The sequence below is a fragment of the Diadema antillarum genome, unplaced genomic scaffold (genome assembly GCF_040938485.1).
Source record: "Diadema antillarum isolate AM-2024a unplaced genomic scaffold, OU_Dant_1.0 scf00000045, whole genome shotgun sequence".
NCBI lineage: Eukaryota > Metazoa > Echinodermata > Echinoidea > Diadematoida > Diadematidae > Diadema > Diadema antillarum.
The window spans coordinates 313,454-332,500 of record NW_027270934.1 but is presented as its reverse complement, the minus strand read 5'-3'; the positions used below and the strand labels follow the sequence as shown (position 1 = coordinate 332,500).

At 39.3% G+C, this 19,047-nt stretch overlaps 1 protein-coding gene across 1 annotated transcript in view; it reads left to right on the top strand.

The window, feature by feature from the left end:
* LOC139714026 (MFS-type transporter SLC18B1-like) overlaps positions 1-16,885 on the top strand; it is a 29,432-nt gene extending 12,547 nt beyond the window's left edge. Inside the window, exons 2-12 of the mRNA XM_071625758.1 lie at positions 1,801-1,896; positions 7,536-7,609; positions 9,111-9,258; positions 10,488-10,556; positions 10,809-10,902; positions 11,763-11,998; positions 12,734-12,825; positions 13,661-13,756; positions 14,593-14,667; positions 15,838-15,981; positions 16,786-16,885. Of these exons, the coding sequence (XP_071481859.1) occupies positions 1,801-1,896; positions 7,536-7,609; positions 9,111-9,258; positions 10,488-10,556; positions 10,809-10,902; positions 11,763-11,998; positions 12,734-12,825; positions 13,661-13,756; positions 14,593-14,667; positions 15,838-15,981; positions 16,786-16,885 (1,224 nt within the window). The remainder of the gene's footprint in view (positions 1-1,800; positions 1,897-7,535; positions 7,610-9,110; positions 9,259-10,487; positions 10,557-10,808; positions 10,903-11,762; positions 11,999-12,733; positions 12,826-13,660; positions 13,757-14,592; positions 14,668-15,837; positions 15,982-16,785) is intronic.
* Positions 16,886-19,047: the final 2,162 nt, after the last annotated feature.

Below are 19,047 nucleotides of genomic sequence, written 5' to 3'. Positions count from 1 at the left end.
TTTATATGTGTGTGTTGTTGTTGTTCTTTTAAATTTATAGAGCGCTCTGCCGGATGGGCAATTTGCTCCAAAATACACATTTGATTAATTAATCATTTAAATCTCACTACAAAAACCTACACTACTATCAATCATTTTTTGTGAGAAATCGTTATCATATGATATCTTTGATTCATAATCATAAAAAGATAATCACAGGAAAAAAGGGATAGGTTTTAGGGAGAACAGATGTCACCTGCCTACATATATGTATACAATATATATCCTATAGGTGTGACTGCATTATCTTTATGTACCTATACATAAAGATAATGTAGCACACACAACATACGAGGCCAAGCCCGTTTCACCTTACTAAGTATATGTGTGTGTGTGTGTGTGTGTGTGTGTGTGTGTGTGTATGTGTTTATTGTCCACAAAGATCAAGGTGATATTACAGATTGGAACTCCATGAAATGTTTGATAATCAAACAATGGATTCGATTCTTTCTCACGTAGTATAATTCATACACACACACACACACATACACACACACACAACACACATACACACACACTCTATTATATATAGGCCTATACCGTATATGTAGACTTTGATGAGTCAATGAGTGTGTGTGTGGAAGAAAGGGAGAAATTGTCTACTAATTAGCCAAAGTGTATTGTGAGAGCAGTTGTTCCGAATCATTTTGATACTTTTGATTACGGATTTTCATATCGTTGCCTGCTCGGCAGAAGAACTCTTGCATGAAATTCACCTTGACAATGAAATTTGGGTTTGTGACTTAACTCGACAGAATTTTGAAAGCTCTTTCGTAAGCAACCATCATTGGTCCCTAGCTCTCACTTTAATACGTTAGTAGTCTAATCTGCATGTATTGCAAGTAAATTGATAATCAAAGTATTCCTTGACCACTGCAGCAGTGGCTGAGTGCTGTCGATGTTGGTTATAGCTTTACATCATTATACCTTGCAATTTCCATTGATAAGTTAACCGGCTCCCGTGTCGGCACTGAATAGATTACGTCCGTACCACTAATTCACCTATGTAATCCATTGACTATATCTGAAGCAAGTTACCCTGCGGGTGATCTATTTTCTTTTGGAAGCAGATATAATGAAGTCCACTGGACTTTACAAATGTTATTTTGTAGGTTAAAGATGGAAAAGAAGACTTAGCAGTATGAGTGTCGATGGCATTTGGATGTCTTTCCCTACGAGCAAGGACCCCACAAGATCATTTGAAAGGCTGCGAGGTCACATTATTCTTGAGGATCAGTTATTCCCATGTTCATGTCATGACCATAATGTTCAAATGAAAGACGTGGATTACATTTAATGTAAAAAAAAAACACACACACACACCTTATAGCAATACAAAACTAGAAATTGTGTGCTTTTCTCTCAATGACTTCTAACATCAGTTGTACAAACATGGTAAGCACTTAACGGGAACATGAAGTATATAGTCGAGCTGTACATTCCTGCGGTAATGGATTCCTTTGAATGTCGGTTTGAGCGATATTTTGTCGCACATTATGTATTGGGACGGTGTATTACAGCAGATGTTTATAGTGTCATGTTCTACGAGTGGGACCAAATTTGAAGGATCATTGTAGAGATTCTTCTTAGCCTTTCTTTCTATATCAGTTATGTATGTTGAATCATGATCCCATCCATGGATGAATGAGATGCATCACATCTACATGTATTATCTCATTATGTATCTTCCTTGTAATGTTATGTAAACAAGTTGAGATTGTTTATTATGACCTGTACTCCATCACCTTATTTTTCTTTCAGGCTAAGAACCGAGGTGTTTCCAGTCTACAGGTGGGGCTTATCTTCGGTGCCTTTGCCCTTGTTAACGTCGTCTTTTCTCCCATATTCGGGAAATATGTGAGTACCGTACTGATTCCTTCTATGCAACACTATATCAACCACACTGCGTTGTCATGCTGGTCTCTCTCCTGTCGACCCCCCTCGCTTTCTCTTTAGCTATTTCTCGACTGCCTATCTTTGTCTGCCTCTTAGCTTACCTCTCCCCCCTTCTCTCTCTCTGCTTCCCCATTTCCTTTGCTTTAAACGTCCAAAGTTCAGAAGATTCTGTACCACATCTAACTCTTACTTTAATACCTGTCCTGCGTAAGTCAATGAATCCTTCGTGAGACATCCCATCACCTGTTTGAATCAACATCAATTGTCTAACCACGAAGGTGAGACGAAATCCCCTCCCTGGTCTAACCAAGGAGATACACTAGAAGGCGAGCACACCGAGTACCACCTTGGTCTGACCAGGAAGGTGGGAAGACCTCCCTGACGTATGCACACATTGCCTAGACAATTCATGTGCCATCTGCTGTTTATTACTGTCACGTAACCAGCGAACAACGTACTGCACAAGCTCTACATTGAATTTGAGCAGCCCATAGTATTGATAGTGGGCCTCTGCAGATCTTATCAGTTTTACTTGGTCTAAGAAGAAAAAATGATTCTTTTTACACTACCTGCAGCCAATTTGAATAAAACATACTGCCATAAACCCATAAACATAACTGCCATAATTCTTGGCTAAAAGCCTTGCAAAGTAAACGTCTTCGTCAGGTTTTTAGCCATTACGCTGTAACGTGATGTATATACCTGTACGTGAAAGGTTTATGATTCGTTACATACAAGATATTCTTTTTACGTTACGTCGAACAACGCTTCACCATGGCGACCAAGAATTCTGAATTGAATCCTCTCCTGTCACACATGAATAAACATAGTTAGTAGGGCCTGGTCACACATACGCGAGGACTGGTCACCGACCTTCAGCAACCAAAGCAGGGGCGGATCTAGCTTTTTTCCAAGGGGGGGGGGGGGGTTTGAGGGGCTGAGCTGGGTATTGCGAGGGAGCGTAGCGACCAAGCCCGAGCGAGCGAAGCAAGCGAGGGTGGGAGGGTGTGGGAGGGGGGTATCCCCCCTCCCACAGTAGGGAGATTTTTCATTTTTAGGGTTGCCAGCTTGCGATTTTAAGCATACTTGCATGCTCTATTTTTTATCTTTTTTGCCGACCCTGGCTCCGCGGTCCCTGGGTTTGTGATGTCCCAATGGCGATGCAGAGCATCGTCCACAAGGCGATGTCTGTGAGCCGCGTGGAGCCGCGTGGCGTCGCGCCGATTTTTTTTTTTTTTTTTTTTTTTTTTTTTTTAGCTATTTGAACCCCGTAAGTGATGTTTTCCTGCTGGCATCTACTAACGTAATGGAGAACATAAAAAGCAGTCCATGATATTGCGTCTTATTAGAATAAGATCAAATAACAGTTTAAAACAGGCGCGCCGGAAGCAGTTTTGGATGGGGGGGGGGCAAACATTGGAGGGGGCTCAAGATTAGACCATGCATATGTTACACAATATACACAGACACACACACACACACACGCACACGCACACACATCTATTTTATATATATATATATATATATATATATATATATATATATATTAAAAGTGGCGTACGGTGGGTCGAAACATGGGGGGAACCATAAAGTAATTTTGACGGTCTGTGTGCTTGTGCGTGTGTGCGTGAGCAATAATGGGACTACAATACATTACGGAATGTGATACATTCAACAACGCAGTCATTGAGGAACATTGTAAGTTTTCCTTACATGGATTATGGAATGACGGTGTGAAACGATCGAGAAATTATATACTGTCAGCAACATAAGGTGAATGGCATAACAATAAAATGCGAGCGAGCGAAGCGAGCGAGCTTGAAAATTTTGATATTCTGCAGTTCCAAAACTGGAGTTTTGTAGCTATATATTTCGTTTTGGAAATAAATGGGAGCGCATCTGGCGCAACTGCTGGCAATTATTGGCAGCAACATTAGGAGAATGGCATAACGATTCAATGCGAGCGAGCGAAGCGAGCAAGCTTGAAAATGTTGACATTCTACAGTCCCAAAAAGGGGTTTGTAGCTACAGTATATCTTTCACTTTGGAAATTAAGGGGGGGGGGCATGGGGCGCAACTGCTGGCAATTACTGGCAGTAACGTTAGGAGAGTGGCATAACGATTCAATGCGAGCGAGCGAAGCGAGCGAGCTTGAAAATTTTGACATGTTACAGTCCAAAAACTCCCGTTTGTAGCTATATCTTTCGCTTTGGAAATTAAGGGGGGGGGCATCGGGCGCAACTGCTGGCAATTACTGGCAGCAACGTCAGGAGAGTGGCATAACGATTCAATGCGAGCGAGCGAAGCGAGCGAGCTTGAAAATTTTGACATGTTACAGTCCAAAAACTCCCGTTTGTAACTATACCTTTCGCTTTGGAAATTAAGGGGGGCATCGGGCGCAACTGCTGGCAATTACTGGCAGCAACATTAGGAGAGTGGCATAACGATTCAATGCGAGCGAGCGAAGCGAGCGAGCTTGAAAATTTTGACATTTTACAGTCCCAAAACTCCCGTTTGTAGCCTTATTTTATCTTTCGCTTTGGAAATTAAGGGGTGGGGGCATCGGGCGCAACTACTGGCAATTACTGTCAGCAACATTAGGAGAATGGCATAACGATTCAATGCGAGCGAGCTTGAAAATTTTGACATTCTAGAGTCCAACAACTGCCGTCGTAGCTATGTTTTCGCTTTAGAAATTAAGGGGGAGGCGCACCGGGCTCAACTGCTGGATGCGAGCGAGCGAAGCGAGCGAGCTTGAAAATTTTGACATTTTACAGTCCAAAAGCTGCCGTTTGTAGCCATATTTTTTCCCTTTTATTCATATATATTCATATTTATTTTATTTTCTTTGTTTATTCATTTATTTTTATTATTTTTTTTTTTTGGGGGGGGGGCAAAAATGCGTTTTGCCCCCCCACTTTTTGTATTGGGGGGGGGGGGGGGGGGGCGGCCGCCCCCCCCCCCCCCACTTTCGGCGCCTTTGGTTTAAAACACAGTTATATCCAGAGTTATCATGTGTTTGGTTATCAATTTCCAGATGAGTTGAATATTATTATATCTTCACACAGTATTTGCACTTGAATTGTTTTCTCTCTAGTGTGCGTTCTTTCATTTTGGTCTAACTCTAACAACATGAGATACAAATGAAAATTAACTGTTAAAGATTCGTGATAAAAAGGTAGATTTAAGACAGTGTAACATATGTTGAATTGTATAGTACCACAACTCTTAAATTAAAGTAAACTCTGCGATGTTGATTATACTGGAGTTCAGGCCAATGAAGTAGAAATGAAAATTAAGTAGAACTAAATGTTGCTTATTCAGCCAATTGAAGGTTGTGCATAAAATTTGAGACTCAAATAAACAAACTTTTCACAGGTGCCACTTGTCATGCTACAATCATACAATTTATTTCGATCTTCGATCTTCACATAAAATCAAGTAAACTAGGTAAGAATTATCATCAGTATACTTGCGACAGTTGTGTACGTTTTTATAGGATCTCTTTGTGTCATTGAATGACACTTACTCAATGTTGTTGGTACACTGTTGGTCATAAAGGTGGAATATTTTTGTTAGTTTCAATCCTTCCACTTAAATCATTGTAATTTGAATACTTTCAGAGCATTAAAGATGATATTTGGACACAATGTTATTTAATAGTTTTTTGGGGACGTGAATTTCCATGATTAATCACAAAGTTGATGAGCCGGTTGATGAGCAAGGGTCCCGGGAACGTACGCTTGTCGATAGGCGATAGCGCTAGGCCGGCGTGTATCCTATGTAATGTGCAATACGTACACTGCATCAATACAATACGCGCGCGCACTGCATGCATCCGATGCAATACCGCGCACCGTCATCAGTGCTACATGCTTGCGCCGCGCACTGCATCATAAATGGGTCTAGATACGTGATGGCGTTTTTCTGTGCGCATCACAGTGATGGGCATAGAAAAATTAACACCTGTTCACTTGGTAGTGGGGGGGGGGGGGGTTAAAAGCTATTGCCCGAGGCTGAGCCTGAGACAGAGTGCTACAGGAACATATTGTATGCGTCTGGACATTATGGTGGCGTTTTCCTATGCACATTATATTTTTTACTTGGCAGCCCAAGGGGGGGGGGGGGGGGTTTAAACCCCCTAACCCCCCCCCCCGTAGATCCGCCACTGCAAAGATTATTGGCGACCATCGACAACCAATCGGCGATCAAACCCCCAATTTTTTGATCGACGAGTGGTGACGGCCCACGCATCTACTGGTTGTTCTTCGGTTGCCGACAGCTTGTAAACCATTTTGTGACTGCTTGGCTTGCGCCTTGGCAAAATTTTGCTAACAACAAAAACCTGAATAGATGATGCATAGGCTACTGCTGGCAGAAAGGGTTGCAACTGGTCGGCGACTTCTCAGCGACTATCGTCGAAAGAAATTGGTCGCCAAATGGTTGCTGATGTTTGTTAGCACTCGGCAACAAAGGCTCTCTCTCCCTTCGCCTCAGAAGCACAAGATTGCTTGGTCATGAGAAGAAGGCTGCCGTCACTGTCATTTGGCTGTGGTCTTCACTGTCCCTTACCCTTGCCCTTACCCTTTTAGGGATCGCTTTGTGTGGTCAGGAAACGGTTCATGAATGTATATGGACTGCATCAAACATTACAGAAATTGGCATGTGGTTGCAGCACGTCGAAGCAGACTTTCTAGAAAAAAAAAGTAATTATTGCTACTATCTGGTCGTCGACCACTTGGCAAGCGGTCGGCAACCAGTCTTTAGTCTGTGGGTATTCCTTAGGCAACCGGTTGCCGACCAAAAATCGTCATGCCTATGGAGGCCAGAAATCACTTTGACCAGTCTAAGACCAGTCTAAAGAGGTTGGAGACCAATCGGCGACCGATTCCCGACTTTTTCACGACCAACTTAGGACCATAAAATCCCTTTGCCGACTAGTTTGGTTGTCAAATGGTCGAAAACCTCCAGCCCACCCAAACCGGTCTCTAACCGGTCGCCAAACGCTGGCAACCATTGACTGACTTGATAGAAGTGCCAACCCTGACGTAATATACACTAACATATTATCCTGTATAAGGATGTTTTGTCATTATCATCACTGTTTTTTCCCACTGATTTGACGTATTATGATACGTACCGTCCATTAAATGTCCTGTGTGAAGCATTCAAGAATTTATGAGGAGAATACAATAATCAAAACAACCATCATGTTCATTGAATGATTACGTTTTCACACATCGAAATAATGTCTTATGCTGTTCTACAGTAGACAGATAAAGGGAGTAGAGATCAATGATCTTCATTTTTTGAATATCTTTGTTCGTTTCTTCGATGATATCGTATCAATATCGATTTCTTGTAAATATGTATCATCAGTCTATATCATTTCTACCATCTTACCATCTACCACTTTATTCGTATCACTTGTAAATTCCGTGTAAGGAAATTAGTCGATCTAAACTGATCTGATATATACTGTCGTGTGGCGCTTGACAGATGCTAGTGTAATATCCAAACTTCCTTGAGGTAGAGAAAATTGGATATATTCTATTTTTTGATCGTTTGTATTTCTGCTTTGTCTCTTTGTATATCGTCAGCTACCCAAGCTTGGGGCAAAGTTCACCTTCGTGGCAGGAATTTGGATCGTTGCTGGCTGTAACATCTTATTTGGGTCAGTTGCGCTGCCCCACCTCAGTGATGGTAGTACGACCCTGTAGCGATACCAATACATACACCGTGTAAAGTCTCATGTAACCTGCCTTGCTGTAGCTGATCTAGAGATATTGAAGAGGGAAATACAGGAAATTTTGTTTAGTTTGTTTAAACCTCTCTCATCTTTTATTGTTCGTAGACAATAATTATCACCAATCTATGACATATGCATTTACACAAAACATGCCATTACCCAATTAGTTAAAGTGTGGGTGCCAAGGACAGATTTTGGCCTAATGTTGTTTTACTGTCTGCCAAATGTACTTTGATGGTTTCTTCTATCTTGAAGGTGCTGAATCCGAATCTGGATGATGCAACTCTTGTATCCTTGATGGTTTTGACATACTCAATATGGCCGCAATATCATATATTCCTAAAATATATTTCCGCACAATTGGTGAAAAACTGAAAAGAAAAAAAAAAATGTCTTGAATCGATTTCGAGATTGCTGAATCCAAAGTTGGTTGATGCAACTCTTGCATCCTTGAGGGCTTTGAGATATTTAAGATTTTTGATGGCCATTTTGGCGGCCATCTTGAATATCTCAAAATTTTGAAGGATACAAAGAGTTTCATCGACCAGATTGGGATTACATCCTCGAAGTCAAATCTATTGAGTTATCAAAAAATATGGGAATTTTAATTTCGGCGGAGGCTATTTTAGCGACCATCTTGAATATTTGAAATCTCTCAAGAAGGCAACAGATGCATCATCCAGACTCGGATCCAGCAATAATATAGAAATAGGGTGATACCACCAAAAGACATTAGGCGGACGGTAGAGCGAGATTCATTCTCTGACACGTCGACTATTGAGTCATGGAAATTTTGACAAAATAATAACAAGATCATGTTAATTACAGCTGCAGATGTAACCATGGAGGCAATTCATGGAGAAACCTTGTGTGCACTGTAGCCTACTTAAAACGGACACTGCGTACACCATCCTATCGAAGAAATACAATGTTAGCCATCAAAGATAATATGCATGATTATTGAGGCCTATTGAATATCGTAACTCTTATATTTTCCAAGTGTTGACATTTCATGGGGTACTTCCGATCTGAAAGAAACTTTAAAATGGTTCAGAATGTTACAGCAAGAGCTTCGTTATTCCAAGAGGTTCATTGTTCCGAAAGTTATCCCTAAGTTTCGTTATTACGAAGGTTATCAATTACGTAGTTTATTCAGAAGGTTTGTAGTTCCAAAAATGAAATAAGGTTCGTTATTCCGAAAATTCGTCTGATTCGAAAATAAGATTATTCCTTATTCCGGGGAACGCACTATTTTCCCCATTTTCGGATAACGAAACTTTCAGAGTAACGAACCTATTTTCTTTTTCGGTTTCACGAATCTTCGGAAGAATGAACCTTATTTCATTTTCAGAATAATGAACCTTCAGAATAACGAACATCAGTCCAAAATATGGATTATCATGTGACGCGGATTCCCTCTCCTCAGAGTATGTGACGGGTTGACTTCTCCAGTGGAGTTCATCATCTTTTGTTACGTCATTCGTAGCCTGGCTGCTGTGGGTACTTCGGCCTGTGTGACAGCTTCAATGACCATAGTCGCCAACACTTTCCCCGACCATGTGGCAACCACTGTAGTAAGCGTTCATGTCTGTATTACAAGTGCCAGATGTAACGTGTAACAGAGCAACACATTATATCATACCTCTATCTGTAAATAAATAATATTTTATTTGATTAACTGATATTGATAGATTGATTAAACTTAAATGGGAATTCTTGGTACATTGGATATTGCAACAAATATACATCACTTACATTCAAATAGATATGACACTGCACAAACTGGAACTGTAATTGAAGCATATTATAACATACAACATCACAACCTATTACATTAAACCGTCATTTGAAACTGGAGCAATAAGGACAACAAGCGTGTGTTATTTTGGTACAATTTTCCGGTCTATCCCGGTGTTCATAGCACACGCAGTGGCAATGCTATATTGGTTTTAGATGAAACTTATCTAATAACTCTGCAAGTACGATATGTGTGTGGATGGTATCGGGACAAAAGAACTTCTTTTTAGGCTATATGTCTCTATCATTATTTCACATTGACCCTAAATTACGCTCGACCATGTTTAGTTAAGTCTGGGTTTCTGAAATATTCATAAAGAGCGCGGTCATATTCGATGCTGGAAGCCATCAATAATGGTCGATAATGGAGCTGGGTCACTGTGGCTCACTAAGCTGGAGAAGTGAGTAGTACCTTTGATTATTGATTATATTGGCAGTAGCAAACCTACCTTCTTCCGGTACGCGAGGCCAACAGAGAAATTCCAGCTGTGCGAGGTTTTGAAATCGTATGTCGCGCTATTCATATTATTTCAATAGCCTTCCGTTTTTACCTGTGCATATGTAAGAAGCTTTTTTTTTTTCATTTCATTTTCTCTAGTCTTAACAAAGGTAAAAGCGTGCATCTAATTATTGAGACTGCCATAGGCCGCTTTCTACACAACGTACTGGTTATGACGTTTACTTAGCATGGAGAGAAAGAGACTATGATATAAGATCCTGCAAATAGATGGCAACTATCACTGTTGCCTGATAAGAAAAGGTAGTAAATTACTTAAACCAGTAGTTTTTACCATTTCATTGGCATACTGTACTTGAATCAAAGCCCGACTCACTCTGGTATCATTGCTAATATTTGTATTTAAATACTTAAATCTAATTAGAATAAATCAGCCATTACTGCATTTTAAATTATGCATGTGATAATTAACCCGTATAATGGCAGATTTTTACATCTTTTTCTACTTATCGTGATGTCTTCAATTGTTCTGTTTCCATTCTATGCCAGGGTTTATTGGAGACTTTTTCTGGCTTTGGATACATGCTTGGCCCAGTGATTGGAGGTCTTCTGTACGAGGTAGTACAGTATTGTGATACGGTGCAATGTCTAACTATTATTTCCTGTTTTTGCTCGTAGTTACATCAGGTGACATTCTATATTGCATTTCCGGACTAATCATTATTTGCTTGATACGTTTTTCTGTCATTATTGTTATTTTCTGTATCATATTCATTATTATAGCTATCATACCTTTACCCATCACTGTACACTCCATGGTCTTGTAATTTAGGTGAAGTTTATGGTCATATCTATATATTTTATCCACAGGTAGGCGGGCGGGACTACAAGGTACCATTCATCGCTCTTGGCTGTGCCAACTTGGTCTGTGTCTTCGTCAACCTGATTTTGCTTCCATCAACACGTGAGGGAAATCATGAGTCTTTTTTGTGATGCAACCTTTTGATTCATTGGCATCATGATATTAATATTTTTCTGATACCTTATTTGACGGGCTGTATTGGTTGTGCTACCATAACGTGAGTCTGGGCACACGATGCCAAACAATGTTATGTCGGAAACACGGAGCAGAAAAATACACGTTTATTTGAAAATCATCGAACGGTGCACCGGACGAGAAGGGATATGGATGGCCGTGGCATGACTGAAACGTCACTTACAACAGAAATGATGAACAAATAATACAGTTTTGTATTTACCAAATTTAGGTAATGTTCGTTATCCTGAAACACACAAATTTCCTATACCTCGATATTCATTAATACGAAATTCGAACATTTGTGGCGTTATTCCGAAGGTTCATCAATCTGAAAATGAAATAAGATTCGTTATTTCGAAGGTCCATTGATCCGAAATGGAAAAAACAAACAAAGAGAAGGCTTGCTAATGACAGAGGGTGCCCACTAACGATCGAGAACTTTCGGAATTACGAACCTTATTTCGTTTTCCGACTAATGAGCCTTCAGAATGAAGAGTCTTTTTCTATTCCATTTCTTCGTTTGCGAAAAATGATGATTTACAAATCGAGCTAAGTGGAGCTATCAGTCAAGTTACGACGAATGCATATATACGTAAAGGGAGTTTTAGATATGTTCAGAGTATCAAAGTTTTACCTGAATCGGTGAAGTACAGCGCATTGATTTCATTTCATCTTGATGACTATAAAAGCACACAATAATTTTATTGTCTCGGATTGATTCTATTCATGGACCATGTAATGTTATGACAATTGTGCGGCTTGGCTTCATGGGGTTATATTTCCAGATTGTCCAGAGAAGCAGAGCTCCTCTATCACCAGCTTCCTTCGTATTCCGTCCGTCTGGCCCGTGGGGCTGGTCATCTTCGTTGGGAGTGGGGCCTTTGGGTTCCTAGACCCCACCCTCTCGCTTCACGTGGAGGTCTTCACTCGCAGCGCCACCATCGTTGGTCTTCTTTTCCTCCTGGCTGGTGGATGTTACGCCATCAGCTCTCCGATCTGGGGTTACCTAGCCGAGCAATTTGTGAGCATAATTTATAAACAAGCCTTGAGATCGTAGACCTGAAAATAAATTCCTAGATATGTACCAATACGCAAGAGATTCACATGTTTCATACGGAAATTGAAAATGAGTTGCCACATCATTCATGTTCAAGTTGGCTTTGAAAAAAATGGAGTGAAAATCAAACAAACAAAACAGAAGACGCTTCGTCAATACGTGAAATCTCGAGTCTCACATAGTTTCCCGAAATAGTTGCTTTAGTCGCAAGATGAGGTGATGTTGATTGTGAAGTCTTGGCCTTACAGCTCCACGCAAATCTTTACTTAATGTCCGTTTTCTACATGAAATAGATATGGAAACGTGTTTCTTTGGCATTAATAAGTTGCTCATTTAGTCATTTTTTTAGCACTAGAATACCTTAATGATAACTACCTGACAGCGACACATGAAAGAAAAATGAGAAAATACTTTGAAACTGCCTGAATTGCAAGGGGCCAGACTCGACTAGCATTCATGCTATTTTCTGGTTCCTATTATACTTGCCTTTTCCATGTGACTGCATATTTGTAAACGGGTACAATGATTATTGATTTATCAATTGATTCATTCAACTGGAGTCAGTTAGCCAGTCTGTCAGTCATTAATTCATTCACCAATTCTATAATATAGGCACATACATATAAGCACAAACATTGCGGTAGACCATCCTGTATATAACAATGTCATGCCAAATATCAACCTTGCTCCTTCCCTCAGAAAATCTCTCGTCTATTGGTGATCCTTGGTTCCATCATGAGTGCTGTAGCTTTCCTCCTTATGGGCCCGTCTCCACTCCTCGATCTACCAAAGTGAGTCCAGTGTTAAAGGCATAATTTACCATTTGCAGATGAAACAAAAACCAAACATTAGTGCTTCAAAATAGTTCTAAAATGTGAGTTAGGGATAGAAACAACCAATGTAAAAATTTGAATCAGTATAATCGATGTTAAGTACTGTTAATATACAAAATTTGAACAATAGTTATAATAACAAAATTTCCAGTCTAAACCGTCTACAGTTATGGTTTAATGAGAAAAAATAGTGATATCTCCTTGCATTTTATAGGCTTTATTGCAAAAAAAAAAAAAAAAAAATATATATATATATATATATATATGGTAGGATGTTTTGTGATGCAACTGACCTACACATATGCATCAGAAGTGATATCTTGAACACTTTTAAAAAATTTAAATCATTACTCCCATAGGCAAACAGGACCTTTAACTTTCCTCTCATTATGGAGCGGTGTTCGACGGTAGGCTAAACTTTTCGTCTAGTGAGATAATAAGGCGGGAAATATATTTGTTTCCTTTTGATAAACTTGAAACTTTACGGTCTCGAGCAAATCGCAAGGAAGAGAATACAAAAACAAAAACAAAAACCAAACGTAAAAGAAATGTGACCAATATTCTTCAATCGATTTACATACAATAGACTAAGGATAGTGAACTAATTAAACGGAAACAACACCGCAGAATGGATGTGGACGTTTACATACCTGAAATTAAGAAAAGGGAAAATGATACAGAATGCAACAAAAATGCAAATAAACTTTTAAGAAACCGAAAAGAAGAAGTTGCATAATGGGAGTAGTTCATGACTGTTATACGTCTTGTTCGTTTGTATTTTTTTTTTTTTTAGCGAGCTCTGGATTATCTGCGTGAGTCTATTTCTGGCTGGAGTCTTTGTGTCAGCCTCGGTCATTGCATCCTTCACAGACTTCTACTTAGCTGCCTTGTAAGTTAACATCCCTTTAATCATATTGACAGAGAGAAAGTGTATCGTTGAAAAGAAACAACAACAACATAACTTCGGGATATCATAGGGCGGGTTTCACCCTCAGTGACCTATATTACAACACCGTACTGCTTATGGGATTTCCCTCCTTTCTTCCTGATCAGTGATAATTGTTGAAATTGTGTTAACTACTCTTGTCATGAAAAAGAAAATAACATCAAAAACGGAACTAAAATAAACACACACACACAAACAAACACAAACACAAAACGAGCTAAACAGCACAAATCAAATGCAGGCACTGTTGAACCTGAATACGTTTCTTACAGCGCGAACAAAAGTGAATTGGACAGAAGAAAGACACATAATTTGTGACGAGCGTAAGAGCGACGATATGCAGGCATTCGCATCAACCCATGGGTATGAATATCATCCTCTTTCCTTTTGTTTTTTTAATACAACATTTCTTTCAATTAGGCATTTGAGCAGGACTTTTAAAATTTCTGTCATACTTTCTACTTTGCTTTAAGAAATGGTTCAACTTGAAATGAAAAGAGAATTGCTAGAAATGACAGATATATTATATGACAGAAAGAGAAAAGTGAACAAATAGATAGGGCCTAAATAGATATGTTTGGACATATTATTTTGAGCGAAATATAGATTTATTGATTAATATAAGTTTGCAATACTATAATTGACTATTCATATTATTTTGATTCTGATATTAGATCAATATTGATCTAACAAACAATTCGTGTACAACACTGATTGCAATGTTTTAAACCTCTGTTGTTTATATTTTCCTACCGGCATCATTTCACCACACCTTGCAGAAAGAATGATCTTCCGAACGACATGAGCACGCAAGCTGTGGTGTCAGGGATTTATAACAGCGTGTATTCGTTGGGGTAAGCCAGACAGATATTTCTACATGAATGCTACGGGAGCTTGGATCCGTCACATCGAGCCTCATATTTCCTGTTTACGGACACAAGGAGAGGGAATTCATAATACAATTAAAACGTATGATACTACAAATTTTAAGGGTCAGGGAAAGATCAAAGTGTATTTCGCAGATCATAGTTCTCTTTTGCCTCTTTTGCCGATCTGCCGATAAACAACCCGTGTCTTCTACATCCCTTCAGCCTTTAAACCATGTGCGCGGCAGATTAAACCATCAGACGGAAGACATGATAACACTATCAATCACCATCGATTGTCTGTTTGTTTGGGTGTTGCTGTTGTTTTTTCGTTTTGTCTTACATCTGATTGTTTGCTGTCCTGCTAATCATTTTGTAACTGTTTTTTGCGTTTTACTATTCCAGTCAATTTCGACACTTTTATTTTGCTTTATAAATTAAGAACATGGTTAGTGGATTGATTAGGCCATCTATGCAATAGACCACTTCCCGGGTAACTTCACCCTTTATCTATGTTAACTTATAATATAAAAGGATTAAGTCTAACATGTGGTAATAGAATTCACCATAGTGTCATAGAAAAGAAAAACCACGTGTCTCGTGTAAGCCGAAGTTTGCCAAGTTTTCCGAAATCCGATATCAAAGATGGAAATTGGGCAAGGTTTTGATTTCTTTGCCTCAGTTTGGTCTGTGATATGGCGGTGTGGAATTGATACCTCTTTGCCAGGATATCACTCTTTGAAATTCCGTCTTCATAAAAGCAAAGTCAACATGCCCTTAATTGTTAGAACTCTGTTATATACTTATATATATTGTGACAAACTAAGTAAAAATTCAAGTCCCAAACCCATTATTTGTATTTCTTTATATACTTTGTAAATATGTTCGGTTATAACGAAATTTCAATACAAAGAAAGATAACTGCAGGTCCTGAGGACTTCGATCGTTATAAACTTCGTTATGAACGGGAGTCGCCTGTATCACTACAGTGTATTAAGAGAAAGCCTGTAATTATTTGCAGTTCTATAACTTTCTTATTTTGGTCCGATTTTAATGAAACCGTCACTGCTATACGTTTGATTTCAGCTGGTTGAATTTAGGGACTGGATTTTCATAAGCCCTATTTGATATCATACAAATGATCTCGTGTTTCCGTAGGAATTTCGTCGGCCCGTCTGTGGGTGGAGTCATGATGGACACATACGGATTTGATTGGTCAGTGACTATCTTGGCTGGAATTCAAATTCTCGTCGCTATCATCCTGGCGCTGTTCACACTTAGTGAATTCTGTTGTTCTGGAAGGTATGTGGCAACTTTCATCTGTGCCTATAAAATGTGTTAATATATAAAGTACTAGTAGGCTGCCCAAAAGTGAACCGAACCAAACCATATTGTACCGTACTACATGTATACCATGCCAGATTGGGAGCGTTAGAGGGCTCCAGCGCGGATATGGTACGGTATACGGTACGCTTTTTTTTTTTTTTTGGGGGGGGGGGGGGGGGAAGAACGCTCGAAAGCAACCATTAGTTATTTGTACTTTCTAAAACATCACCAGTCCTGTTTTTTCAGTGTGTGCAGTACTTAATGCATTGTGAAACAAAATTTAGAGTAAGATCGCCGATTCCGAAGACATGGATTCAACTAAAACACCTGGCTATTCTCATGTCCTTGAAGTTCTACTTTTCTATAGACTTAGAGAAGGTATTTAATGCAACAGAGCTTTAATCGCTCTTAGCTCAGTGTGGAAAATCGGATAGACAGGATCTTCGTTATGTAATGGACAAGGTGGATTACTGTGTTCAGGCTTGTCAAGCTTACATTTAAAGAACTTCGGTATAAGCCGTCCACTGAGAACTAAATTCTACACAGGGTGCCTTTCCCGCCTCCGTTTGTCTTGCTGTCGCCAAATTCGGGAAGGCCCTTACAAGCCGATGTACTGTATTTGACTGCACAAGAAAAAAGGGGGACCCGAGAAACATTGTCGTTTCATTAAGCTACTTTTTCTTCTCTGGAAAAAAATTTCTAGCAGCCACGAACCGATTAAAGACGGAACTGTTTTCAATGTTATTAAAGTTGGGTTTTACTCATTGTGTCAATTTCCAGGAGTTCGCAACGTCCATCTTCGCCCCGCCGAATCATGACCGCGGTGAACGACACTTATTACGAGGACAGTTTTGATCCCTTCCTCAAGTATCAGGTGTAACCTCCTTGGTGTAACCTCCTTGGTGTAACCTCCTTGGTGTAACCTCCTTGGTGTAACAAACCACCCTGGAACATTCCTTGTATGAGCCCTACCTCATCCCAACTTTTTGACTGTTTCTCTCTGAAAAAGGCAAGGTGCATGGAAACACCACTATTCCTTGAAGTTAAAGTTTCTCATGAAGATTGGAGTCTTCCATACTATGTCTGGGATACATATTTTAGTGTTACTGTGATGATGTGACTGAGACAACATTTTCAGTCACTGGCTGTTTCAAGATTTCTCTTTCAGTGTTGCAAATTTCTGTATTTAAGGACGGCCTTTAATGGACTGTTCACTGTAAAAAAAAAAAAAAACAAACAAAAACAAAAAACCATTGAAATCAAAATCTGTGTAAATGAGGTTTTGTTGGCTGGATGCCTTCAGGCTCTCAGTGCTAAAGTTGTGTATGGCTAGTTCAATAGACTGAGACTGTCATTATGTTGTACTGTATATGGATATGGAGTGATTTATTTGACTGTCTAGACTGTGTGTTTTCCCTAGTCACATTGAAAAGAGACTGTTTTGTGTGAAAAAAAGTGCATTTGCATTGCATTTTTGTCAAACATGTTATTCATTCCACCCTGTGGTCCTTCTTTGCAGGTAACATGTCATTTGCACGGTTGTGCCATATACATAGTCATATGTACTGTATGCGCCTTCTGCATAACATTTTTGTGTTCTTTGCTATCATACAATGCATTTGGAAATCTGCTGTTTGAATGTCGCAAGACAAAAAGCATGCGAACAAAAACACAAAAACAGCAAAATTAAAATAAAATGAGCAAGTTACACAGATTTTTAGTGTGATCATTGTTTTAATTCTTTGTACCAGTACGTCATAAAAATCTGCTCTATTCAGCAATATGTACAATAGCATTTCATTTACAGTTCTTCCAACAATGCACTTTGATTATTCAAGTAACATACATGCCAGCATATAACACAATATGTCTGTATATCAAAATACATTTACCGGTACCACACACACAAACAAGCAATTTAGTACACTGGCAATATTAAGCATATTCTCTTCAATGACTTATTTTCTCTCTGTAGTTGAAATCTCGTCAAGTCCCCACCCTAACACTCTAAATTCAATCCTAGACTACAGTACCACCTTCAATAACTAATTTGTAGTCCCTGCTATTTTGCTCTACATGACTGTACATGTATGTAAGTACATGGGAAGAGTGGGGATAAGATTTTGGTCAAGTGAGAGTAATGAACTAGTGATAGAAATACAGTTTAGCCAGTGACCCACAGTAAACAGTTTCAGATCTGCCACATTCTACAAGGTTATGTATTTTATCTTTTTTATGCAGAACCTGGGTCTAACCTACTTTGTCACTATGCAATGTGAGATTATTTAAACACCCACCTTCAATGAGAAAAAAGGGAACAAAACCAAATTTTGGCCTTGATTTTTTTTCTCGCCTAGTCAGCATCAAGACATGATTAAAATGCAGTGCAAAGAATGTGACTCCAGGTGAACAATACATTCAGGTTTGAGATGATAAAACTTGCAAGTTTTGATCTTTCAGTTTAGAACAACACAAACTACAGTATTGAACGGCCTCTCCAGTTTCAACATGCATGAATAGGAAGTCACTTCACGATCTCCCTAAATTCCTTAATCTGTCAACAACAAAAAGTAGTGTAGATATTGAACCCTGATAAAATACATCGCAGCTCATTCCAATTCCCCTTGATGAATATACCGGTAGGTATACACTGAAAGAAGAAGGGCCATAGTTGCCCAAACTGCTGTACACATGCATGCAGATATGGTATGTGTGAGACTAGCAATCTCATCGAGAGTTTATTAGTCAGGAGTTGAGCAGGTATCTCCAGCATATGCCGACATGAATGTTAGTAAATCATCCCAAATCATTCAGGATCCACCATGATCTTTTGTGTGGAGAGAGCTAAAGACAAGAGCACACTGGACGAATGGTCATGTGACAAAGACAGCCAATGGGAGGAGTCTGTAGGATGCCATTTTGGATGATTTACTGATATTCAATTGGGCATGTGTTGTAAATCTTTCTACGCAAGTGTCAAACTTGATCTAGAGAAAATTTATTTACCTTCAGTACTTATTTCATGTAAATTTGTGTATTGCA